The sequence below is a fragment of the Oryzias latipes genome, chromosome 12 (genome assembly GCF_002234675.1).
Source record: "Oryzias latipes chromosome 12, ASM223467v1".
Lineage (NCBI taxonomy): Eukaryota > Metazoa > Chordata > Actinopteri > Beloniformes > Adrianichthyidae > Oryzias > Oryzias latipes.
In genome coordinates this window covers 10,394,711-10,420,455 of record NC_019870.2, presented here as the reverse complement: position 1 = coordinate 10,420,455, position 25,745 = coordinate 10,394,711, and the positions used below count along the sequence as shown (strand labels likewise).

General features: G+C 39.1%; 1 protein-coding gene across 3 annotated transcripts in view; it reads right to left on the bottom strand.

The window, feature by feature from the left end:
- The window catches only part of ptpn13 (protein tyrosine phosphatase, non-receptor type 13), a 48,748-nt gene that overhangs the window by 5,697 nt on the left and 17,306 nt on the right, over positions 1–25,745 (bottom strand). Inside the window, exons 8-37 of one of the 3 annotated variants that reach the window (XM_020707615.1) lie at positions 19,542–19,634; positions 17,724–17,823; positions 16,257–16,458; positions 14,934–15,008; positions 14,648–14,819; positions 14,244–14,394; positions 13,980–14,118; positions 13,702–13,854; positions 13,039–13,221; positions 12,752–12,932; positions 12,258–12,669; positions 10,445–10,548; positions 10,202–10,252; positions 8,777–8,866; positions 8,127–8,234; positions 7,890–8,021; positions 7,340–7,800; positions 6,902–7,033; positions 5,420–5,513; positions 5,245–5,330; positions 4,986–5,154; positions 3,105–3,319; positions 2,925–3,023; positions 2,525–2,853; positions 2,286–2,445; positions 2,018–2,173; positions 629–800; positions 313–523; positions 147–226; positions 3–64 (exon numbers count right to left, since the gene is read on the bottom strand). In XM_020707615.1, coding sequence (XP_020563274.1) covers positions 3–64; positions 147–226; positions 313–523; positions 629–800; positions 2,018–2,173; positions 2,286–2,445; positions 2,525–2,853; positions 2,925–3,023; positions 3,105–3,319; positions 4,986–5,154; positions 5,245–5,330; positions 5,420–5,513; positions 6,902–7,033; positions 7,340–7,800; positions 7,890–8,021; positions 8,127–8,234; positions 8,777–8,866; positions 10,202–10,252; positions 10,445–10,548; positions 12,258–12,669; positions 12,752–12,932; positions 13,039–13,221; positions 13,702–13,854; positions 13,980–14,118; positions 14,244–14,394; positions 14,648–14,819; positions 14,934–15,008; positions 16,257–16,458; positions 17,724–17,823; positions 19,542–19,634 — 4,772 coding nt within the window. The remainder of the gene's footprint in view (positions 1–2; positions 65–146; positions 227–312; positions 524–628; positions 801–2,017; positions 2,174–2,285; positions 2,446–2,524; positions 2,854–2,924; positions 3,024–3,104; positions 3,320–4,985; positions 5,155–5,244; positions 5,331–5,419; positions 5,514–6,901; positions 7,034–7,339; positions 7,801–7,889; positions 8,022–8,126; positions 8,235–8,776; positions 8,867–10,201; positions 10,253–10,444; positions 10,549–12,257; positions 12,670–12,751; positions 12,933–13,038; positions 13,222–13,701; positions 13,855–13,979; positions 14,119–14,243; positions 14,395–14,647; positions 14,820–14,933; positions 15,009–16,256; positions 16,459–17,723; positions 17,824–19,541; positions 19,635–25,745) is intronic. The other 2 variants (XM_023960564.1, XM_023960565.1) reach the window with 2 other exon arrangements.

Genomic DNA, 25,745 nt, shown 5'->3' with positions numbered 1-25,745 from the left:
ACTTCCGAAGGACAAAGTGCTTCAAGCTCCTTCATTTCTCTTGAATCTTCGTCTTTTATGAACCCTTGAAAATAAACTGACTGTGATTTGGGGGAAATATTACATTTTTTTTTTTTTTTAGGGAAAAAAAAAGATTAAACACAAACCATTTATGCTGGAGGGAATCTTAGAATTATCGTCAAGAAAAGAGACGCTTTTCTCCTGAGGATAAACCGGGATTCCACCCCTGGAAGATTGGGGATATTTTTAAATATCTTAAATATTTGGTAATGGCATTGCGTAAAGAAGAAAAAAACTGTGTTGATAGATAACCTTGTGGCTTTGAGTGCGAGGTCTTTCGGGGAGAGCTCCAGCAGTCTCTGGCTCTCGCTCAGAGTCAGGTCCTGCGTGGGAGCCCCATTGATGTAGTGGATCAGGTCAAGTGGCTTCAGGCTTCCTTCCTTTGAGGCCAGTGACCCCGGGTGGATATCTTTCACAAATAAAACCCCAAACATGCTGTCACTGCCTCCATCCAGGACCAACCCTAAGCACAGAGTAAAAAGTAGGAGAAAAATAAGAGTAGATATCAGCTAAGGAAGGCTAATTTAAACCAAAAACACAAAGGAAGGATGTGTTCTGTGTATTTTACCAAGCGGTTCTCTGTTGCTCTTAAAGCAAATGTCAGGCAGCAGATGGGCTTCAATGGGGGGTTTGGGAATCTCAAGGATCCTCCCTACTAATAACTCCACCACCGGAGGGGCGGCACGCACAAGGTTAACCACCTCGGTGTGACCCATATCACTCACATCGGTGTTGTTAACCTGTTGACAGAAAAACAAAGGGATTTATTCATTCAGTGTTGCTGTGCACTACCAACCCTTTCACATTGAGCCCACGGGTTAGATCCTTTAAAAATATCTTGTGAGGAGAAGCTCCGTGTGATAAAACCTAAAGAAACTTCCTAGAGGAAGCGGGGATTTCCTCGGAAAATTAAAGTGTGAGGTTCTAGAAAGGATAAAAGGGATTGAGAAGACATCTTCAGAGCTCCTGAGGTGAAAAGCTCCAGTCTACAGTGAGGAAAGAAAAGGGTTAAGGATTGACTTTGATGAAAATTGTGTTTTTAACACGTTTTTATGGCATTTTTCTGATGATTGAGGACATATATCAAGAAAATTAAGCTTAGAAATGCAATTCTATTATTTCTTTGTACAAATATTTGTGAATTAGGAGCAGAAAAAAAAAATTGTGTTTGAAAAATATCGTTTTTGTGATGCAGAAAATGCACTGGGCAGAGGACAAGCTCCATTCTGATGAATCTACTAGATCCATCCATGACTAGATCCATGTACTTCTTTGCTTTCCTCGTCCGAGCTGGTGTCTGGCTCGAAACTTTACGACTAGATGCTCCAAAAATACACGGCATTTTTGTTGCACTAGTTATGCTAGCTTGGGGGTGTGAAATGCTGCAAGAGAGAGCATGTAAGCAAAGAACTCTCAGCAACGGGGAGGGAAAAGGGGAAGAGGTTGCTCCACGCTGACGGCCCCGTCCACAACTCAATGGCAAATTTCTAATGAACTACTGCCACTCTGCAGAAACTATGTCCTGGCAAACGACACAGGTTTTTTGATTTTGGCTAAAAATGGCATAATCATAATTAAAAGACCACTGGGAACGCTTTAACATCAGGTCAAAAGATGATTAGAGTGGGACTCTAAAAGAAAAGGTTCCTCATAACTACTATAACAAAGGTGGAGTTTTCTTTAATGTTGTTTCTTTATCAGATCTTAATTCAAGTGCAGTTTTGACAAATTTGTCTTTTTATATTAAATAACTGACTGTTCCGTGTCTTTGAAGTTCTGTAAAAAAGCAAATATATTTAATTTTGTGTTCATTTGTTTGTTTTTTTTATTCTAAATTTTTAATTCTAAAATTATGATACTGCAACTAAAACAATACCTCTGGAAAAAGGAGGCTTGGAGAGAATATTCTATAACAAATATAAAAAGTGCATTAAAAATGGTGCCAGTGGGTTTGTACCGCGATCATTCGGTCTCCAGGTTTGAGCCTCCCGTCTCCTTTGGCTGGATCCTGGACAATGTCATGGATGTAGCACCCATGATCGCTGCCTTTGGTGAGGGTGAAGCCAAGGCTGCCTTTCTCTGATTTCACTAAAGAGACCTTCAACTCCACTTCCTAACAAAACCAACAGAAGACAATTGTCGCCTTGTGGTCCTATGATTTAAAATCCCAATCCAGAAGCCCAGCGCGTGTTATTCCTAACTTTGTTCTGCTCTTGGGTTCTTACCGGGAGAAGTTCCTCCATGACCTGACTGTTGTCGGGGATGGAGGCGTTCAGGGGCTTTGGTAGGGGAGGGGGCAAGGGGGCCGGACTCGGTGCAGAGAGCGAAGGTTTCCCTCCTCCGGTTAAGGAGTCCAGATCAGTTTCCATCGGTGGTGAAGAACATCTTTAAAAACATTCACAAATCAAAATGTAACAACAGGCAGATCCTAAAATGGTTATTTTCTGGTTGTCGGTCCGGCTACCTGTTGGTCTTTTTCGACCTCATTGCTGAAAGGTTTGGGGAATAGAAAGCAGAGAGGCCCGTGTCACCACTGGAGGGCTGATAAGCGCTCTGCTCCCAGGTCTGTCTGCTGTGCTGGAGTTTGGCTGCGCTGAAAGCTTCTTCCACCTCCTCATCTCCATCCGTGCTGTCGCTGTAGCTGTTGTGTCGGGCGGGGGTTTTGCCTAGCAGTCTATCTAGGGCTGCCTCCACGGGGCCCTGCTTTTTCCCGTCTACTGAATCTGGAGTAGTTCTGAGCAGGCTGGGATCGGCGTGAGTTGCTGGCTCTTTTCTTGGTGATGGCTTTGGGGTCTGAGAAAAGATCATTTCTGGTTTCAGAACGTTACAGAGCTTTTAGTAAGTAGTTGAAGAAAAATATTCACCAAAGAAGAAGAATCCATCTCAGGAAGAGTCCCGTGCTCAGGCCTGCAGAGGAGCAGAGTGACCTCCTGTCCCGTCCCTCTCAGGGCAGATATCACCTCCTTTGTATTATGAAAATGTTGTAGCGTTCAAGACAGAAAGCGCACCAAAAACACTCAAAAAAGGAAAAATAAATAACTTACATGTTGCGAGAGTCCTTTGAGCGGCGTCTGATTGACTCGCAGAATGACGTCGCCCACCCGGATCCGTCCGCTCTCTGCTGCAGGTTGGCCTGGGAAAAGCTTTTTGACTCTCACCATGCTGGAGCCGTGGGCTTCACCGGGAACTTGCTCCTGCCGGCTGAAACTGAAACCCAGGCCTGATGTGTTCTTCAGCAGCCGCACCTCAAACACATTATCTGTGGAGAAAGAGGTTTTCCATTCTCCAATTATTCTTCCCAGATTACCACATTATTTCCTGGGAAATGTCATCTCAAGAATGCCAAGAAAGATTACTAAATAGTTCCTCGAACACATAAACATGCTTTCTGCCCATTTCCTTCTCACGGTGGGGCATTAAATGTTTTATTTTTCCTCGGATGTACATTCTGTCCACACATAGATCCATTAATCAAAGAATCACAAGGGACCTCCATTTAAATGCTCTGTTTGGTCCATTACCATAGTCTCCTGCTTAGTCACAATAATAAACTAAATTATCGCCTTGTGGTTACATCCAAGTCTGCCCTGACTTGCACTAAAAAAGCCATCATGACTATTAAAGGACATGTACACTGTAAAAAATGAAATAACAAGCCATGACAACCAGTTTTGCTGCAATCAGACTGGACAACAGGAACATTCGATAGATTTATCAAAACTTCTACAGAATTGAGAGTTTATTTCATTAAATCTTCTAGTTTTAAAGATCAACACAATCCATGTTGCCCATTAAGCATCTGCCAAGGTCATAAAGCAAAGCATTGTTCGCAAAAAGAAAAAACTTTATGCATGCTACTTTTCCATCTCCTTGGTGTAACTAAAATGTTTAAGAATGAAATGCAACCCCAGGAGGCTGGAAATATATGTATAAACAGGATTTCTACGGTGGCCCTGAAGTGCAAATTACTTAAACATTACATTTCAGAAAGTAAAGGTTTTTTTTTTCAAAAACCAAAAATGTGACAAAACCATTACATTTCAGATGACAAAAGTAATTTCCAGAAATCGGAAAGTTTAAAAAAAAAGTGAAACAAACACATCGGAAACGGTAGGAAGAGATTATGGGACACCACCGACTGGATGATGATGTTTGAGTTTTAAAAGCAGACGGATGTTTTGCCTGGAATGTGGTAAAGATTTGATCGAGCAATCACCAAATTATTGCAATGGGCGAGGCCAGGAGCTTAGAGAAATGTCTTCTGTCAGAAAAAAATAACTTCCTGTTCAAAGGCTGGACTAACACCATCATCCAATCAGTGACCTCCCAGTATACCTACCTTTTCTTGTTTCTTTATTTTTTATCTATTCAGGGCCAGCGTAGATTTGAGTTCATTTAACAAAACTACAAATAAAAAAATAAAAAGAAGGACGCTGCAGTCTCCAGGCAGCCACAAAACTTTTGTTTTGAATCAATGATCTTGTTGGTAGAATGATTGAATTTATGAAGAACTGGCATGTTCTTAGTTGCTGCCACTTTAACGGTGCACAGTTCTTTGATTAAACATGGAGTTCTAGGAAAAACAGCAGATCCCAACCACCCATGGATCTCCAAACAACCATGGAGGCACAGCTAATAGGTTGTGTGCACACATGCTTATTTTACTTTAAATGAGATTATGAACAGCAACCTACTTCGTTCAGATTTAGAACAAAGGGTCTCAGTGTTAGCTGTGCTGAATACTTAGTGACCCAAATAACCAGTGCTGTTGAGGGTTTTCCAAGAGGACATTTGCACGAGACACGACGGCCTCAGCGGGAAAAATACACAAGAATCCCTCCAGTAAAATATGGTGGGCAAAAAAAAAAAAATCTACATCTATAGTATTTAAGAATTCCCCTTAGAGAGCATTGCTACAACCTCACCTTTCGTAACAAAGAAATAGTCTTTTTTGTCTTTGGATTCACTTGACTTCTCTCTGTCCTTGGCGTGGTCGGGCTCACTGTTAATACCTCGTACCGTGCACCGAGGTGTGACTGGAGCGGAGACTCTGTCTAGAGGCAGGTGACTCTTCTCCAACGATAGGTGCACCGTCTGAAGCAGAAATAAGAATGTTCACGATGTTACAGAACATGTGGGTGGAGGCTGAACAGACCTGTCCTCAGTGTAAACTGTATCCCTCACCTGTCCCGTGTCTCTGAGGGCATTAACTGCCTGCTGGTGAGAGGCTCCCTCCAGGCTTTTGCCATTTACGGCCACAACGCGATCACCTGAGCACGAGTCAGACATGGAAATGTCATTTAAAGATCATTTCAAGTTTCCTGGTGTCAATTATTATTATTATTGCTGTTGTTTTTACCTTTTTGTATCCTTCCATCCAGGTCTGCAGCACCTTTTGGAGTAAGAGCTTTGATGTAGACTCCACCGTGTTTAACAGATGTGTCGACTCCCCCCTGAAAAGTGAACACAACTGTTAATCTAGGCAGCCAAATGTTAAAATCTTGGATAACTTGATGTATTTATTTTTTATAGGTTTTAATGAAAGTTGAAGAATCTTCAGTTGAAATTATGTTGTAAAATGATAATTGCCAAGTTTTTTATAAATACCCCAAAAATGAACAATATAATTTTTCTTTAAAACCTTACAAACCTTCAATGAAACGTCAAACAAAGCAGTTATCATTTTACAAGATAAAAAAAAAAGATATTTAAAAAAAAAGTAAAAATGTCTTCATACATTTGGGGTTTAATCTACATGAAGAAACATTCACTGAAACTCTTCATTTGACTTCAAAACAGTTTTTCTTTTAAGAGTAGACTTAATGTAGCCTAATGCCAGAGTGTCCAACCTGAACTTGAGAGGTCCTGGGTTCATTTCCACAGTCGGGCCATACCAAAGATTAAAAATGGGACCCAATGTCTTACTCCTTAAAGGGCCTATACCATGCTACTCTTAGGCCTTTTATAGTAAACCATATTCATGTATATGATACCTTTGGCACACAAAATAATACATTTTGTATTAAATATTAGTTATTTTCCTCAGCTTTTTTCCAACCCCGAAGTAAGGCAATTCGATTTCCGCTCCTTGTGGGTGCCGCCCATTTCATGACGTCAACCTAGAGCTGGCCTCTGCAGCGTGTCTGTGTCTTGCCCACGAAAATATCCAAACTTTTGCAAAGATGGATGTGCATATTGCGCAAAATACCGCTTTGAGGTTGTTTTTCATGAGGAATGAACATTATATTACGCTTAGAAGGTCAAAAAAAATGATTTTGCATGGTATAGGCCCTTTAACACTCAGTGTTAAAGAGGTTGGATTGTGGGAATTAAACTACCAAATGGTTTCTAAGGACCCTTTGTCTGCAGCACACTGCTCAAATGCAAAGAACAAAACAGTTGTCACACAACTAATGGAACTTTTAACTTTTAAATACTGCTTTTGATTAAATTATTAACAGAAAACACTGCTCGAACTACCTAAATGAATACTCAGAAGTAAGGCACACAGTCAAGCGACTAAATATTGGGAGTAATTATGCCAAAGAAGGATCAATGTTCAGAGTTCGTCTTGGATAAAAGCTTGGGGATTGTGGCTCTACAGATAAATACCGCTTTATTTAAGTTACAAAAAAAAAAAAAACAGAAATTAGTTGTCAAACAGTCTGTAGAAATGACTGAAAGTGTTGAAATGTAAGACTTTGCTTTAATCGTGAACGACAAGCATGCAAAAAACAAGTCTTTTTAAAAGGCGTTAAGAAAGCAAAAGATGCAACACAAAAGCAGAGCAGAGAAATGAAAGGAAGGGGAGGGGGAAAAAAAAATCAAAAAAGGAGGAAACCTTGCCGAACAGTACCGTGACACTTATGCCCAGGCTGCTGTCTATTTTAGACAGTTCAATGTCATATAGTTCTCCTGGATGGAGACTACTGACCCCTGAGGCATTACCGTTTACATTTTCCATGAAGCATTCCTGTGAATAGAGAACAGGCGATTAAGATGATTCAAAACAAGCAAGAACGTGCAGAGAAAGAGGCCAGCAGAAACGGCTGAATAAGGGGAGAAGATTAGTTGATTTTTCAAACAAATGAATTTCCTCAGCTTCACAGAAGTAAGACGGGGACAGAATTATGCCAAGCAACTAACAAATAACAAGCAATACCTTCCACAAATGCAGGTTGAAAAACCCCCACTAAAGCACACTTTCAGTTTTTCCAGAGATTACTTTACAGGAAAATGAATTAAGATGTCAACGGATTCATAACCACATGTACCACACCTTTTTGACCTTCAGTGTCTCTTGACTATTGGAATAAGTCTCTTCGTCCATGTCTGAATCTCCCCAGTCTGAGTTTTCTGTAGCTTTAGGAGCTTCGGGAACTTTAACTTTTCTCATTTTTGGTGGCAGAGCAGGTGGTGTCGGATCCAAACGCACGTTTGGTTCGGCTCCGCGATGTTGGGGACCGGCTGGAAATGCGGAAGCAACGGAAGTTCTTTCCAGGAACTGCTGAGCTCCGTTAGGAGGGGGTTGGCTGATTTTCACAGCACTGTTTTTCCAGGAGTCCTGGGAGCTGAGGCTGCCGTGAGGGTGGGCTGAAGACGAAGGGGATACATGTTTAGCAGCACTGAGAAGTGAGGGGCTTCTAGTTCCTGGGTGCTCCTCTGAGGAGGTATCCAAATCTAGATCTCGCCTCTGAGAGGGTTCAAAGGAAGACTTGGCCTCAAAATCTAAGAAAGGTTCTGTAGAAATGAGAAAAAGCGTATGAGAACACCACAAATCTCAACTTTATATCCATATTTTTTTTTTAAATCTACATTTTGCATTGTACCTTTGTAGAGCCTCTCAACAGGCTGAGACACCACAAGAGTGACATCATCAGGAGTATTTTGGAGGACATCGACTGTGGCAGAGTGAGAGAGTCCTTCCAGGTTTTTACCGTTCACCGAGATGAGCCGATCACCTGAAACAACAGCCCCTCCATCACTCACACTGAAAATCGGAACCATTTATCCCAACGCTGGACCCAACCATTTATCCCAACCAACGCTACCCGTTAGGCTCCTACCAGGTTTGAGGCAGCCGTCAACATCAGCAGGACCTCCAGGAGTGAGGGAGCTAATGAGGGTCCCGAGGTCCTTCCGACCAGAGTTCTCTCCTCCGACCACCTGAAATCCTGCAACACACCAGCTTAAACGTTTTATTACTAAACCTCATACAGCTGGTAGCTAACTTTAAGTCTTCTTGGGTTAAAAAGTAAAAAAAAAAAAAAGGAATTTTTTTTACATGTTTTTTACAGTTGATCACATGTTTTTCACACTTTTGCAGCTGTATTTATTTAATATTTACTTATTTATTTAATAAGAATCTCATTTTCATAATTTTCATAATAATTTTCATAATAATTGTAATTATTTAATATGAATGTCATTTGTGATGTCCTTTTTTGATGTTATATTACATAGATTATTTCTGAATGTCGTTTTTGCTGCCACAGATAAATGAAATTTCCTTATTGTGGGATTAATAAAGTCATCTATTTATCTAAGCAAACTTGTTGTTTTTGTTCAAATAAATTCACAAAATGTGTTTGCAAGTTTACACACTTGAGAATATAAAAGCCATATATGTAATTGGTCAATGCTGATATTTTAAAAAAATACTGGCAGAAACGTATGAAAGTGAACCATTTTTATAAAAACGTAGAAACCTGCTTACCCAGGCCGTATTTCACATCTTTCTTGAGGTTTACAGTTTTGATTTCTCTCTCCGGAGACGGTAGGTCATTTAGCTTTTTCTTCAGGGAATCTGTCCAATGAAAGCCAAGACATTCATTACATTTCGCTGCAACATTTTTTAAATGTTTTAACATTTTCTCCTCGCTGTGTGGCTAATGCATGTCTTCTTGTAACTTCCAAGGGGAAACAGCAGGCACTCCTCTGAGATCATGAATGAATCAGCACGGATCTATTAATCCAGTCCATGCAGTTCTACTGAAAGGCTCTGCATGCGGGCAGATGAGTTTTAAAGGACTGGATAAACTGGAAAAAAGGAAGAAGCTCAGTGCCAAGCCTGACGTGGAGGGATTGCAGCCAAAGTTAAGGGGTGAGGCCAAATGGCACAGAGAGGACAAAAACTAAGTTTTGTATCATAAAACATGATATGTATACATTTGTGAACATTTACTTATTAACAGCCTTGTAGGCGTATGGATTTAACAAAAGAAAATTATATTTAAAATTAGCACAATATTAGGTATTTTGCTATTTGTGACTTTATGACGTAGTAGAAGTAAAGGAAAAACATAGATGGTACGTGTTTTTTTTGTTGGTATTTTTTCAACAAAGGAAAAAAAAAGTAACTATTTGTTTATTTAATTTTCAGTTTTAACACTATGGAAGCATATTGCATTCAATGTAAAAAAAATATTTAAATGGCCGATCTTCGTTCTATTTTTTACTAGTGTATTGAGAAAAAAAAAACATTTTTTTCTGCATTTCTTTTTTCTTTTTTAAGGACTACAAAGAGGCTGGGCACTGAATTAATCTGCTCATGACAACTATAAGAGGATCTGCAATTTAAAGTTGAAAGCAACGAGTCCGTGTTGTATCAGATTTCTTTGTGAGCTTGTCACGATATCGCCAGTCTGTGTTGTTCTATTTACTTCATCTACAAACATTACAGAGCAAAAGGTTGTGGAAGTATGAACTGTTTATTTTAGTTTGAGAGTCAATCCCAACGACAACATTGGATCGCTGACGTTGTGGGTGTGGTCAACTTTGCGATATTTATAAAAAATAGTTCAATATACTTTGAGATCATTCTTTTCATTTTTTTGCTCTCATTTATTTTATTAATTTTACAAGAAAAAAACTTTATAAGATTTAAAAAAAAAAAAGTTTGTAGATTACTGTTCATATGATGCAGTGAATTGAAGAAATGCATACGTCCAATTTGAGGTAAAAATACAATTTTATTATCTTTTTAAAAAACTCCTGAAGTTTGAAGATGAAAAAACACTTGATTTATGCAATTTGGGTTTTTTAAATTATTTTTAAAAGAAAGCAAACTTTTGTTTTCATTGGTTTGTCTCCGTTGGTAAACGAGAAACTGGAGATACCAAAAAAAAAAGTCCAAACATACCTGTAACCGAGTCTGTTGAAGGCGGTCCAGAAGAGCCTTGGACGCTGACACCTGTGAACGAAAACACAATCAGAGAGAACAGCAGTCGGTTCTCTGGCTTAATTAGTTACCCAACTAGAAGTTGATCAGGATTACAAGTCCAAAATTTGGGTTTGTGATTAGACCAGACATACAAAAGTCAGAAATGGATTTAAACTGGGATTTTATACCAGTGATAATGTTCTTCAGGAACTACGTCCTTACCAACAACATATGCTTGGCCACCATCCTCCATTGATGAAGAGTCTAATTCTTTTTTGGATTTCGGGCGCCAGGCCGGGCTGCCCTGAGAGACTGCACCAAGAGACCTGAGAAGGTAACAGTATTCTTTATTAGCTGGAAGGGGGCCTACTCAGAAAAAGCACAATTAATCCCAATAAAGTAAAAACTGTAAAGATCATGAATAAATCTGACAAAGGGGAAAACTGCAGTACAATTGAAGATTTGCGATTAAAGGAGATGCCTTTTTTCCTCAAAATAATTATTTCCTCTGAATATAAAATAAAATGTTTGTGCAGATCATCATAACTATAGCTCACAATGCTGATGCTGATGTATTTACATAAACAAGCATGAAAGTACATGTGCTCCCATACGAAGAGATCTCTAGAGGAACAATTAAAGGCTGAAGAGAGTTCTTGTGTCTGTACCGAAAACAGAGATGCAATCCCAGCAACAAGTCCTAGCAACCAAACTTTGAGAAACTCAGACTTTCCATAGCATAAAAGGAGGGATAACACAACTAGATTTGACTGAATTTGAAATATAAATGTCCAGATTGGTTATAAATGTTAAATACATTAAAAATATGTTTATTTTTTTAAATGTCTAAGTTTTTACAGAGATCCAACAAGTATTTTATTTTTTATAAACTAAAAGAAAAAAGGGAAAAGTTGAAAAATCTTAAATAAGAACCAATAAAGTAATTATTTAAACTAAGACTGGGACAGTTTAAACGTGTTGCTCAATAGACACAGATGCTCAACATATTTACTATGATCACATCTGTCTTTGTGCAGAACAGAATTCTGTGGGAGTTGTGGCAAAGCAGCGAAAATGTTCAAATGTGTTCTTCAGAATGGAGCCACCTGCAGCGCGATGTGATGAGCGGACAAATCTTCTCCATCGACTATTCCTAAAGTCTTTAGGAGAAGAAGGAAATTTGAGCTCTCTGAAGGTAACATTCTTTCTTAGATAATAGTGAAAAAAGAGCAGCAGGTACTAACTTGATTTCTTCAAGAGTTGTTTTATATGTGTTGTCTTTGTTAAAGCCTTTGTGCTTTTGATTATTATTTTTAGGTCATCTGTTCACTTCATAACGGTGCTGAATGTGAAAAAATTCAATTGAATTATCTTAAGGCTTGATAAAGTTCTAATCTCATCTGTTTTATTTCATTATCTTTAAAGCCAATTCCATGGCCCATGTTACACGACAACTTCAAAAAATGTTGCCTTCAAAATGTATTTCAGCTTACATTTTATTTATAAAAGGTACATACCCTTTAAATTAAGACTAAAGGTATTGTATGATTTTTTTTTTTTAATTTGGGGATTTTTTTATTTTAAAAAAAGTTTAAAATGATCAAATGTTTTGAATATTTGAAATAATCTCTATACCAATCAATTTTGTGATGGATAAAAGTTACTTGACAGAGAAAATATTGTACAGATACAGAACAATAAAAGTGATTGTAACCCAACTCAGCAGTCTAGTGGAAGAGTGGCCGCCCTGAGACTGAAAGGTTAGATTCAATCTCACGGTTGAGTCCGACCAAAGACTTTAAAACTGGGACCCAGTGTCTCCCTGCTGGACACTCAGCATTAAGGGGGATTGAGGGGTTAAACTGTGTCCACAGCTCACAGATCCCCGAAGGGGGGGTTCAAATGCGGAGAACAAGTTTCACACAGCTAGTGTGACTTTAATGTTACACCTAATGGTACTTTAATTTTTAACTTTGATAACTTGTTGTTTTCAAAGCTGTGACTTTAACAGTTTTGTTCTTTAACGTCAGCTTACTTGTCCTGCAGCTGTAACAGCGAGTCCGTGTCTGAGCTGGCTCTCTGATGCTGCTGGAACAGAGACAGCCCCTGGCTGGATTTGGAGATGGCCAGTCTGCTGTTTTGATTGCCATCCATGGACTCTGGTAAAAGTGCCAGGTTGTGGTGAGAGCGACTCATCATGGATGGGTTAGGAAAGGCTGTGGAGGCTCGTGGATTGTAACCCGGAAGGTGAAGCTCATCGTGGACTATAACAGAACCCAACGGGGCCTTGTTGAGGGCCAGTTCTGAATATGAGATCCTCTTTATTTGGTCTGGGTTGGATCGGGTTGATAAACTCTTGGCCGGGCCGTCCGAGCTCCCCGTCCATACTGATGAGCCTCTACTCCGAACATCGGCAGAATATGGCAGGCTGTTCAAGGGGGTGTTCTCTAGTGTGCACGAATGAAAAAAACATTTTTTAAAATTTTGTCTCTTTGCGAGTCGCTTTAGAAGTGCTCTTTCCTCACATACCCAAGTCCTGCAGGTCCTGCAGGTCTTGCAGCTCCTGGTTGTTTTGGCGAGCCTTCATCTGCAGGTGGAACTTGTGCTGATCAGAGCACAGCTGCAGCAGATACTGGCAGGTCTTAGTGCTGTCCGTCTGGAAAAAGTGCTTTATGCCATCTGATGTGTTCTGAAGGCAAATTTTCTTTTTCTAAACGGTGAAAAACAGAGAAAAGTATAGAAGATTTTAGATCTTAGAAATGAAATATCTGTACGATTACAAGTCTTCTTATTTGTGATCAGAAACATGCACTCACTATAAAGGTAATCTTCTTGGTCTCCCTCCAGGGAAATCTTAATACAGGGGTGCGATTGCCATTAAGGACTTCAAAAATCAGCACCCCTTTGGAGTAGACTCCCAACAAGATGCCAGTCTGAGACCTCTTCTCTGGAAGTACTCGGTGAAAATGGACTCCGTACTCCGGCAGTCTTTGGTTCACCTTTGAGAAAACAACATACAGATTTGTTAGTTTTCGGGGTCACCCTGGAGATAGAAAGCAGAGGCTATGGTATGTGTTAAGCTTACCGTTACAAAAAACTCAGCCACATAAAATATATAGAATTTCTGGCTAACATCTGGGTTAAATGATATTTTCTTTACAAAACTAATCTAATGTATTTCAGTTTGAATATTTATGCTACGCCTGCTACCTTAACTATAGCACAATTTAAGCCATTTAATGAAACTCCCTTTTTTCATAATTAGTTAACTGTCATAAATAAAGTGCTCATGAGGTAGAGCATCAGAATGGCCCTTCTTAAAGACCCACTCGGATGGAAATTGTGTTTTGGGTGTTTTTAACATCTTCTTGTGACATTTTCTGATGATGGAGGACATATATGAAAATTTGGCTTAAAATTTCTGATAAGCATATTATGGTCCATATAGAGAAGTCCCTCTGAACTTTAACCTTGTTTACCTTGAGAAACTCAAACTCTGCCTCAGAGTCTGAAGCTCCATAGTAGTTGCTGTGAAGTATTGGCAGCTCTTCTCTCAGAGTTGTTTGGTCCACCTTATCCAAGACAGACACAGGCAAATAGTGCTCCAATCTAAAATAGGTCTTCCCGTGGAGCTGCAACACAAAGAGAATCATCAGTGATGAAAAGTAAAAAGTGAAAACATAGGAAAGTGGCTTTAGGACTCATAATAAAATCTGTTCTTCCTGAATTAAAAATGGCCATAAAGATCATCTGATACCTCTGGTTGATAGTCCCCAAATTCAGCCTGCAGAGCCAGTGAGGCCAGCAGCATGGCATTTTCTGTTTCACACCGCATCCTTTCTTCCAAGATATCCTTCCTCAGCTGCAGATAGTACTGATGTTTGGTCATGGCATGCCTGTTTTACACAGAAAAATCACAAGTACAGGCAAATGTCTGGTTATCTCATAGTGCAGGTGGCAACATTTAGGGGAGTGTCCCGTCTAGTCATTGTCAAAACTTTGTCAGCAAGCCTGCACTTACAGTATGAAGTTGACATCATCAAGGAAGAACTTTATGCGGAAGAAAAGATTAAAAGGCACGTCAGATCTCCTTTTTTTAGGCTCCTCCTTCCACCCCTCAGGGGCAACTTTGGTGAGTTTGGCATCAGGATCGACAAAGAAAAATTCATTGTCTGAGGGTTTTACAGAAAAAGAGTGCATGTCAAATTTCTTTACACTAAAAATACAGAAAAGTTAGCCATTTAGGAACCATTCCAGGTGCATTGCTTCATTTACTAAAGAACATTTATAACATCTGATTAAAATAAAATAACACATAAAAACCATCTTAAGCTGGAAAAAAAAAACTTCCACACAATTTAAACTAAAAAACTACCCCCTAACAAAATGCACAAAAATAAAATACATTAGAGAGCAAAGACAAACCTTTGAGGTAAGCAAGGCCAAAAAGATGATGCTCCACAAGCCCGGTGTGGGCGACCACCATGTCTAGAACATCTTTACAAACTGCCTTGATGTCACAGGTCAGCTCCAGCTTTTGGCCGTTCAGCAACACCACTCCCACCTTTCTCTGCACCTCTTCAGCCTTCCCACGTTTCTGGTTTTTAAGTTAAAAAAAAATATTTAAAAAACGAGAGAAGAACGAAAGGTTATAAACAAAAATAAAACAAGGGATAACTGGATTCATAGAGACACAGGTTTTTGTCCTCACCATGATTGAACCGGGCACAGTCAAACTGATGCAAGGCTCACTGGCCATCTTCACAAACTCTGGCCCATGGAGGTTCTGCCATTAGGGTAAACACAAAAAACTCATTTTAGAGAGAAAATTCATTTAAACCTAGAGTCACTTGAATGGGAAAAGAAATGCTCCATACAATTCTTTCTTTTCCAGAAACATTCTTTCCAAAAGGTGAGACTTTAAAGATGGTTGTTCCTTATTTTACCTGCAGATTTATTTTTAAAAATTAAAATAAATCAATTGCAGGAGCTAAAATGTAGTATTTTTGCTTGTTCATCGTTTATAGTTTTGGTCGGTTCACCCTTTTTAATTTGTTAATTGATGACACCTGGGTAAAATGTTTTTTAAGCAACCGCTCACCTGGACTAAGGATCGAGGAGGAGGGGAGACCTTGGGTTGTTGGTTTTTATTGACTTCTATTTTTGCCACTTTGCCGCTACTGTTTTCTTTCCAGTTTTCTGTCTCCACCCGCTGTTGATCAAGTTTATTACCTCATAAAAAATAAATGTATTATTTTCTTCCACTGTTTTTGCAAAAAGAAACAAACTAGCAAAATTACGCAACAGACTGTGGCATCAAAAACAAATGGAACCCATTAACTTTAAATAGGTTTCAATTTTATTTTTGAGTGTATTACTAATGTTATCTATCATCTATTTGCAGATTTTAATAGAGCTAAGGTAACAAGGTAATTTCCCCTTTGTTGGATCAATAAAGTTTTATTCTATTTATTCTCTTCTATTAGGAAAGTCGCCTCTACACAACTATACCGGTATGCAAAAAATAACAAAATAAAAACTCCCCATCACAAATAAGATAGATTATTTATAAATGTAATGTTCTTCAGTGTTTAAAGTCTGCCGCCAAAATCAGCAGATTTGCTTCAAAGTTTACATCTTACATCTTTTTGGATTGAATGCAAGATAAATCAGAGGCTACAAGCTCTGCGTTCCACACGTCTGTAATTAACAAAGAGGCTGAATTGAGTTATGAACTGCGTATGCAATTATACAATATTAGGTTCAGCAAGTTGGTGGCCAACAAGCTCATGCAAGTTCAACATGTACATCCAGAATCCTACAATGCAGCATAAACAATGTTCAAGCTTCTTGAATGTAAGGAGCAGCTTATTGCTGCCAAGTCTTTTTTTTTTTTATGCTCCCACACACCGAGTCTGTCACAAATAGGAAAAAAACGGACCCAAAACAACAAAGATTATGCAAAAACTTGGGATAATTTAGATTATAGCTGGTTGCAAAACCATAAAAAGTATTTAGGGCCTACAGCACAGACCTTGTTCTTGCGGTGTGGCACAGAAGAAGAGTAGACAGGATCCTGGAGGTCGACCAGTGAAGCCTGGGGATCATCTGGTGGGTAAAGATTGGCTCTGGACAGCCGGTTGGCCAAATGGGCCTGAAGTCGCTGCACCTCCTCCTCCTGTCTCTGGAGGAGCAGCTCAGCTCCCAAACCCTCCTCAGGTGTCCCCTCATTTTGCCTACAGTGGGGAAAAAAAAGAAAAAGATCAACAGCCAAATTCTTTTTTTGCCAAACGTGCACCGCCTTGTTAGCTTTGTGTTTTTAAAAAGGAAAAAAATGTATTTGTCCTCTTTCAAGACAGAGGAATTCCAAACTTGCTTTTTCAGGGCAAATGCAAAAGAAAATGCTAGATAATCTTTTTGTGCTTGGACAGATAGAACGCATGTTTTGTTCGGGTGTGAAAGAAGACACAGATACAGCAGGCAGGTCGGGGTCTGTAATGCCAGAGATTAGAGCGATGGAGACCGCTGAATGTGGATGTCACATTTGATGACCTCACTAGCGAAGCGTGCAGCAGACTCTGCAGAGCGACACCAGCTGCGTGTGGTCTAGACAGCCAAACAGAACAGCGTTGTGCGTTGCTTCGGAAGTCAGTGAGGCGGCGACGCCAGCTTTCCAATCAAACAACCAGCAGGCAAAATAAGGATTGAAAACAAAGATGCTACCATGTGTTCCAGCAGGCATTTATGCAACAACTCCATCAGCTCTCAGATCATTACATCACATTTACATAAGCCTGCAGTCCAGCCAAAGGAAACAGTTGGTACGGCCATCGTGCACTCCCTTTAACAGTTACACCTGCTAAATTTAAAACGATTTTTAACGTTTGAAATTGCATATTATTGCCCTTTTTTTTAAATTAATCTAGTAGTTTTATGTTTTATGAGAATAACATCTTGACTTGGAGACACATGGAACAAAAGCAAAGCCTTTTTTATTGTGGAAACTGCCAGCGTTGAGTTTTTTCTTCCAATTTTCAAGTCAATAGGTGATTTTCAGGCAGCTTAACGCCTGGCGAATATTCTCCCGGTGTGTACGGGCCTTATAGATGCTTATCTCTATTTGCAAGCCTGCTAACTAGCGTGTATCTAAGATGGTATCATTTGCGATGTTCTCCAGTGACAGGGGGAAGCAAAGGTGGGCTGAGAACCTAGCTTTAGGGGAAGGGGAAAAAAAATCCATAAAAACAAGAAGCTCTGTTTTCATAGTCACCCATAAAATGACCTACGTTTTCTTTAAGCAGGTAGAGTTCATTAGTAAAGACAAACACTATTTCTTACGGTTTGCATGAACATCAAAACTAAGGGCAAGAATTTTAAGGGATAATTTTAGATAAATAGAGCAGATATTTGCTTTGTTCTTTCTTTTTAAAGTCTTTTGAGATCTTTTAAAAGGAAAATTGGAGCAGCAGCTTGAGGAGGAGGAACAGTCAGGGTTTGTTACCTGAGTCTGCGTGTGCTGTGACTGGTCAAGGACAGGGCGTCGTGATCAGATGAAAGTGCCAGCTGCGAGCCGTACCTGGTCACCTCGCTGGGTTTTTTAGCTGGAAGGGACATGAGAGTATTCACTGCACACAAACACACACTTAAAAAGGAGCTACTTTTTTTTGTTTTGAAAATCAAACACACACCCTTTCAGATGCAAGCACCTACAGGCTGCTATGAATCGACCTGCATGAGCATGTTTGAATAGAAAACTAGTTACTAAAGCCACAGAAATGAAAGTCATTGGTAACCTAAAAGAGGAAATAAAGGACCCCTTTGTATTACAAGAACTGTGTTTTTGCCGGTCTTAAAGCTACCAAGATTCAGTTCAAAGATGTTCCACCTAACTTTAGTTTTGGAAGTTTCCATACAGGTCTGTCATTCCACATTTCAGAACCACCTTGCTTAACGGAACCTAAATATCAAGATCCAACAAACCTGTTCAGACTTTTTAGAGTAAAACTTATTAACAACTTTAAATAACATTTTTTTTTCCTATCATGACACTGAAAACATTAAAGACCCACTCCGATCATCTTTTGAGCTATTTTAAAAGCATTCCCAGTGGTCTTTTAATTAGGATTATGCCGTTTTTAGCCACAAACACACAAGTGGTTTACGTGCTCTCCCGCTAGCTTACAGCCACATACACTCCCAACCAAACCATACCGGGGCAACAAAAATGGCGAGCTCTATTGGAGCTATCCAGCCACACGGTTCCCAGGCAGATACCGGCTCAGATTGGAAAACAAAGGAAGATTCTGGAACGGAGCAGAGCAGGGAGCTTGTACTCTCTATTCACTGCAACAAGTTTTTTCAAATTGAATTCTTTTCATCTGCTCCTGATTCACAACAGTTTAAATAAGGAAATACTCAGAAATGCAATTTTGAGTTGAATTTTTCCTATTATATATCCTCCATCACCAGAAAAATGCCACAATAACATGTTAAAACCAAAAACGCAATTTTCATTGTGTCCACACTTTCAAACACTCTTCACAACTTGATGCAGAGAGAGATATGATGCAAGACTGCAGAAGAATTTTCAAACCACCTGATTACAGAATGCTATGCTAACAGGAATCAAGTCAGAGCAGTTCACCTCGAGATGCCAAACCTGTCCAGCCATCGCCCTGTGACTTCACGACGAGGAAGTTGGAATTTTAGACACACAGCCAGAAGAGACGACAACCGGTATCTTTCCGCAGTAACATTTTCCAGCTGAGAACATTTAGACAGTCATGTTGGAAACTAGCCAGTCGTGCAAAAGGTTTTTACTGTTTATCTGATCACCAAAGAAGAAGCAAAAAAGGAAAATACAAAAATTAAACATTTGCCCAATTCCAGTCTTCTTATAATTTCTCAGAACTCAGATTTAGTAGGAGTCTTAATTCTTAATCTTTTTTTCCTGTATAAATCACTGGAACCACAGAGCCAGCAAACACCACTGAAGCAAGGTCAAGGTCAAGAGAATTGCTCAAAGGCACCACAGTGCAGTAGGATCTGGAAAACACATTTGGAGAAATCTGTTCATTAATCTGTTTTTTTTTATGAATCTGCTGAAGTTTAGCTGTGGAGTCGATGGGAATGTGCTTGCATAGTAGTGAGACTCACAACTATTTGCACGTGTCTGTCCAAAAAAGAAAAAAATACAACCAGCAGAGCACCAATACTACAAATGTATGACAAAGTACGGATGAGCATACTCCACATAGGTAGTGTACACACTGATATGGTTGACATGAAACAGTTTAATAAGAAACCCACAAAGATCTACCTTGTCTGTACTCTGGATCCGAGGAGGTCACTGAGGGGCTTTCACTGGACGAACTAAAGTCACTGTGGTACCTCTGGTGGGTGGAAGCAGGACCTGCAAACATAAAATGTCTATCTATCATTACAAAGAATTAAAAAAAAAAACACACACACACACACACACACACAATTTATAGAGTATTATGGAGAAAACATACGAGTCATGCCATGTCCTGAACCTAAAAATAAATAGGTCTCTTTTGTTTGTAAAAGTAGTAAAACGGAAATTTTATGTAACGAACTCAACCGATAAAAATCTTTTTTACTTTACAAAAGACGTAAGTTATTTCTGTCCTTATTGGTGTGTTGAAAAGCCAGAAGAATAAGACACACAAAGCAGATATTAGTCATGCTGCTTATGCACACAGTTATAATGACGGGCACATGTTTCCATACAGGAAAGCGCCACAAGTTTGGAGGCAAGCTTTTGGTCACAGCTTTTGTCATTGCTGTTTCCTCCCCGTCTACCTAACTGACAAAACCACAGATTTATAAACAAACAAACTTGGTCATGACCCTGAACTCTGAGGTACCAGTAAGTCAAACAGCACCTCAGTGAACCAAAGTGCCACATGCTGAGTTTTCCTCAACTAAACCTGAAAGTCCTGCTCCGCAGTTTCAGCTTTAGTGATCAGCATTCTCTTGCACCTGCCCAGGAATTTACCTTAATGTTTCACAATAGCCCTCAAACATCTTTGTTATTATCTTTCTTTGGTAAACACCTTAAGTAAAAAAGCTTTATGTTCACCGAGAGGCTGGAGGACCTTCCATGGTTCACCCAGCATCCACTGGTGGGTGAGTCATGAGTTCATTTTTGCAAGTATGGCCTCTTTGAAGAGCTACAAACGTGGCACCTCCCAAACTTTAATGTAGCCATGCAGTTCCCGGTAAAATGCTTATCAAGACCACTCAGACATCCATGCGGTTACCTAACACGGAATTCATCTCCCCATTAGTGATACAACCACATGATCTGCAAGCCTTTGGAAACAAAAAAGGTGAAGTAGGAATAGTAATGCAGGAAGAACAACAAAGCAAACATTGAGATACTTTTATTATTCATTTAGGCTTTTAAAGTAAATTGAGCACAAAGAGCATTTACTGGAACTTAAAGTCCCACTCCGATCTTCTTTTGATCCATTTTAAAAGCGTTCACAGTGGGCTTTACATTAAGGTTGTGTCGTCTTTAGCCAAAATGTTAAAAAAGCTGTGTCGTTTTCTAGGACTTAGTTTCTCCAGAATTCCATTACGAGTTGTGGGTGAGTGCGGAATGAGCCGGCTCTCATTTCCTATTATGCTTTTGTTTGCACTCTTCCACTAGATTACAACATTTCACAACCTACCATTACTGTTGAAACAAAAATGGCAAACAATATTGGAGCTATTCTGCTATATAATTTTGATCCAGATGTCAGCACAAACGAGGAAAACGAAGACCTTAATGGATGCATTTGTCTGCAAGAGGATGCATCGGAATGGAGCGGAGCAGCTTTTTCAAACCGCATTTCTTTGTCTGCTTCTCTTTTACCATGCTTTGAATAAAAAAATACTACGAAGCGCAGTTTTAATTGTTGTCTTGTGTATATATATAATTCACACAGTCTTGAGAAAAGTGCTACAAAAATATGTTTAACCCCCCCCCCCCCCCCCCAAGAAAACAATTTTCTTTGGAGTGGGTCTTTAAAAGTCAAGACTTTACGCTTTTAAAAGTTGGAGAAAATTTTTGAATAAAGGATGAAACGAGAAAAAAAAAAGTTTTTCAAGCTGATTCTTAGTGCGAGAGAGAATCTTCCTGAGTTCTGTGCGCACGATCGATAGCTGGCCATTTAATCACAAGGAACCACACTTATTCAGCAGTTCCTGGCTTCCCAAAACCACATGTCTAAGATTCTCTGGTTTCCTCCACAATCCACAGGATACCAGTGCAGACAGTCCAAAGAGATGTTTCTTTGACAAAACATGCAGGAATAAAACAGAGTTTAACCCGTTTTAAGAAGTAAAAAGAAACTTTTTAAAAAATATAAATGCAGTTAAGTTGTAAACATTTAACTGGCATTAAAGATATAGATGGGGGGGGGGGGGGGGGGGGGGGGGGTTGTCGCACTGTTTGTCTTGTCATCTTGTTTTTAAATTTTATTGTATTTTATGCACAGCACTTTGAGTGACATATGTTGTTGTAAAAATGCTATATAAATAAAGATTGATTTGATTTGATGAAGCAATTTGTCAGTAAGTTCACACACACTTCTTAAAGCTAGTATTAAAACTCGAAAAAGCTTGTTATTCCATTTTACATTAAAGAAGAAGAACATTTCAATCTTTCTCTCCTATGTTGTTGTTCAGACTGGATCAGCCCCAGCCCAAAACCACATGACCGGATGCCAAAAGCCGGAAAAGTCCAATAATTTTCGGAATTCTTTCAATGTGCATGACTCAAATTACACTTTCTTGATCTGTGGGGTAAGTTCGTTCTCCGTCAAGATTGACACAAGTTGGTTGAAAATGAAGAAGGGAATGGAGTGTCAAAGGCACAGGACTAGATAGAGGGGCCAGGCAGAAACATGCCCCTGCACACACAGACATGCACATGACTTGCAAATGCACATAGAGAAGACAGAAACGAGGAGTGTACTTCTGTGGAACCTGAAACCTCTGGCTACTGCTGTGCCATCACTTTCCTGCAAGAAAAGGAGAGAAAGAAGAAAAAGAAAGACAGAAAAAGGAAGTATCTGCCAAGCCAAACATCCTCAAGACCCCACAAATGAATAGAGCTTGAATAGGTCTCATTCATGCTCTAGTAAAAAAAAGAAATCCAGGGTGGAATGCATAGTTATTCTGGTTTAGCCTTCATAGTCGCTAACATTTCTTGATGGCATGTAAAGACTCTTCAAGTATTCGTAGCTCTGAAGGTTTTTTTAATCAGTTTAGCAGAGAGTTAAGAATAATCCTGTGAATCTTCTGTGGACTTTCTATTTTGTTGAATAGATTTGATGCAACTCAAACAAATGAAACAAAAAAAAACATTCCGTTTTAACATACTGTACATGTAATTATTATCTGCCATTGTGTAATCTACAAAGAAAAATGTAAAGAAAAATGAACTTCACATGACAAGAAAAATCCGTAGGGCTGCAAAATTCTAAATAAATTCCTGTTGATATTTTTTATTTTTCAAATCCACATTTATTTAATTAAGACAATAAAACAATTCCTTTTACTCTATTTAAAACTGTGTTTAAAAAAAACTCTTTAAAAATCCCTCTGCAGCAGAGTTTATATAGCTAATTCTAATAAAAGTTTAGAAATTAAATATAAAATGTGGGATCTGTTCTGGGGATAGATGGAGACATTTGATTTAAAATGGTACTTAATAAATAGAAAAAAGCAAAACACAAAAAACCACAGTGTTAAGAAACTTCAGCTTGTGTCAGAACAGACTTTGAGAAGTACATAGTGAGAAAGATCTGTTTTGAAGAAAAATAAACCTGGTTCTCAGACAGCTGAACCACTTTAGAAGAGTAACCAGACAAGAGCTAAACAAAAACAACTGATTCAAGTCTAAAAGAAAAAAGACCACAGACCAAATGATTACTTTCTTTTTGACAACTCTGTGAAAACAGTAAATATGCCTCACTTGCTCAGCTATTACTTCTTTAGGGATGACTGCCATCACAACTCAAGAGTTTCAGTGCTTTGTCATGTCCTTCTCTGATTCATTGTGGCTGTGTAGGAAGGAATACCTTCACATTATCATCTGCTTTGCGAACAGAGAGAGCTGTTGCATTTTAAGTCTGTTACAGAAAAAAAGACATCAGCAAAAAGCTCAATTCTAGCCTTGACTTGTCATAAATGACCCATTTAAAGATCCACTCCAATATAAAAAGAGGTTTGCGTGTTTTTAACGTGTTCTTCTGGCATTTTTTTATGATGACGAAAGACATAGATTAGAAAAATTAAGCTCATAATAGGATCTCTGAATATTTCTTTATTCAAATTGTTGTAAATTTAGGAGCAGCAGAAAAAAAAAAAAAGAGTACATTTGTGATGTGGGGTCAACAACTTCCCTGCGTCATTCCATTCTGATGCATCCACTTGCAGACAAATAAATCCCTCTACATCTTTGTTTTCCTCGTCTGAGCTGGAATCTGGATCAAAACTGTACGGCTAGATAGCTCCAATATTGCTCGCCATTTTTGTTGGCTGTAAGCTAGCAAGAGAGTGTGTGAGCAGAGAGCTCTCAGCAGCAAGGTGGGACGGGGGGGACGAGGCTGCTTCACCCACAACTCAGAGGCAAATTTCTAATGACCTACTGCTGCTCTGCAGAAAATGTCCCAAGAAAACAAAACTGTTTTTTTTTTATTTTGGCTATATATGGCATTATCACACCTAAAAGAATACTGGAAATGCTTTTAAAATAGCTCAAAAGATGATCAGAGTGGGTCTCTAAAAGCCAACAAAAATTTTTAGGTGGGGTCCCCCACTATTCTTTGTTTTTTTCATGTACCGTAATTGTATAATGTTACACTGTACACAATCAAACACAAAGGTGAGTTAAACTTTAGGCAGAAAGCCTCTTTTCTTTGTCTATATGTTGTTGTATTTTATCTACTGTTTACACAGAGATTGATGAGCGTAACAAACTTGGAAACTCCCAACTTTAATGATCTTGCCCTGACATCGTTAGGCAGAAACACTCAGGTCCTTATTTTTAAACCAATGTATGAAACATCAAAGCCAACAATTAAATCAATAAAAGCCGCTGAAGAAGGGGAGGAAAGAAATGTAGCTTTTACTGGTGATGTGAGAGCCACAGTCGAGGAAAAGAATGCTTGGTTGGTGGTTTGGTCTAGCTCAAAAATAGCTGCAAAAAAGCAGGGAGGCTGGACGGAGCTGAAAAACGTGGAGTTTGGAAGTGAAAGGAGGGGAGGAAAGTCAAGAAAAAGTTGTCGATTGCTTCTTTTTTTCCAAACCCATCCAAATCATATGTTTCTCCAAAGTCCCAACACAAATGTTTAATCTTAAATTGGGTCCTATATAATTTTTTAATACAAACTTTTTCTACAGAGTAGATTCTTCTTTGTAAACAATCAAGTATGCTCACCAAAGGTCCAAAACATTCACTCTGAAGCCTAATTTTTGAACTAAACATCTGTTTTTCTTTTTTTTTTGCCTTTTGGCTTCTCCCTTCAGAAAATCATCCACCTCTATCTTTATCTTGTGTACTCTCCTCGCCTGCAGTAACCATCCTCATGTCCTCCTTTACGACATTCATAAACCTCCTCTTTTTTAACCCTTGTGCTTTCCTAGGCACTTTAATGTTGGGAGTTGGGTCATCTGGACCCACTAGACAGTGCTCTCTGAACCTTTTTTCTTCAATGATTTGTGATCTTCACTGGTGTCCATGGATTACATGAAATCTTTCCACCTTTATCCACCTTTGTCATGGTAGGAATAACACATCAAAGTAAGGGTGGGGTCATCTAAGATAGCAAAAGGGTTACGGGCTCTCTCCTGGTAGCTCCAACCTCAGAATTCTTTTACAAAACATTATCAGTGTCCCTCCTCTAAATGTGTCCAAACCATCTCAGAATTATCTCCAAAACATCGAACATGAGCTGTTGATGCATTCATTCCTGATTCAACCCATCCTCATCATTCCCAAAGAGAACCTCGTCGATTTAAAATCTGCCTGCTGTCCATTTCTCATTGCCACTGTCTAAAGTACTAAGTCCTCCATATTCTGCTCTCTTTGACTACCATTCCACTCGAGTCCCTCTCATTTACACACAGAATATGCACATGCAGAAAATTGCAGTCAAAATATGACAATTACTATTTCACCATGTACAAATACTCACTTCTTACCTCTGTCTAACATTAACTACTCTTTCCCATGAATTCATTGTCTGAATCATCATCTGAATTTCTTTGCAGTTTCCACATCTCTGCACTTCTCCCCATCTTAAAAATGGGCACCGGTACATTAACCTCTTTCTTGCATCTCCTCCATCCTCTCCCTCTCTAAGATCTTGTTAATCAGCCCAGTCAGAAACTTTATGGCCATCTTTCAGTTTACAAACACATCAAATCTCTCTTCTTTGACTGTCAGTAATGTATTTCTATTCAGCATCACTGATGACATAGGAGATGCAGTGGTTATGTAAGT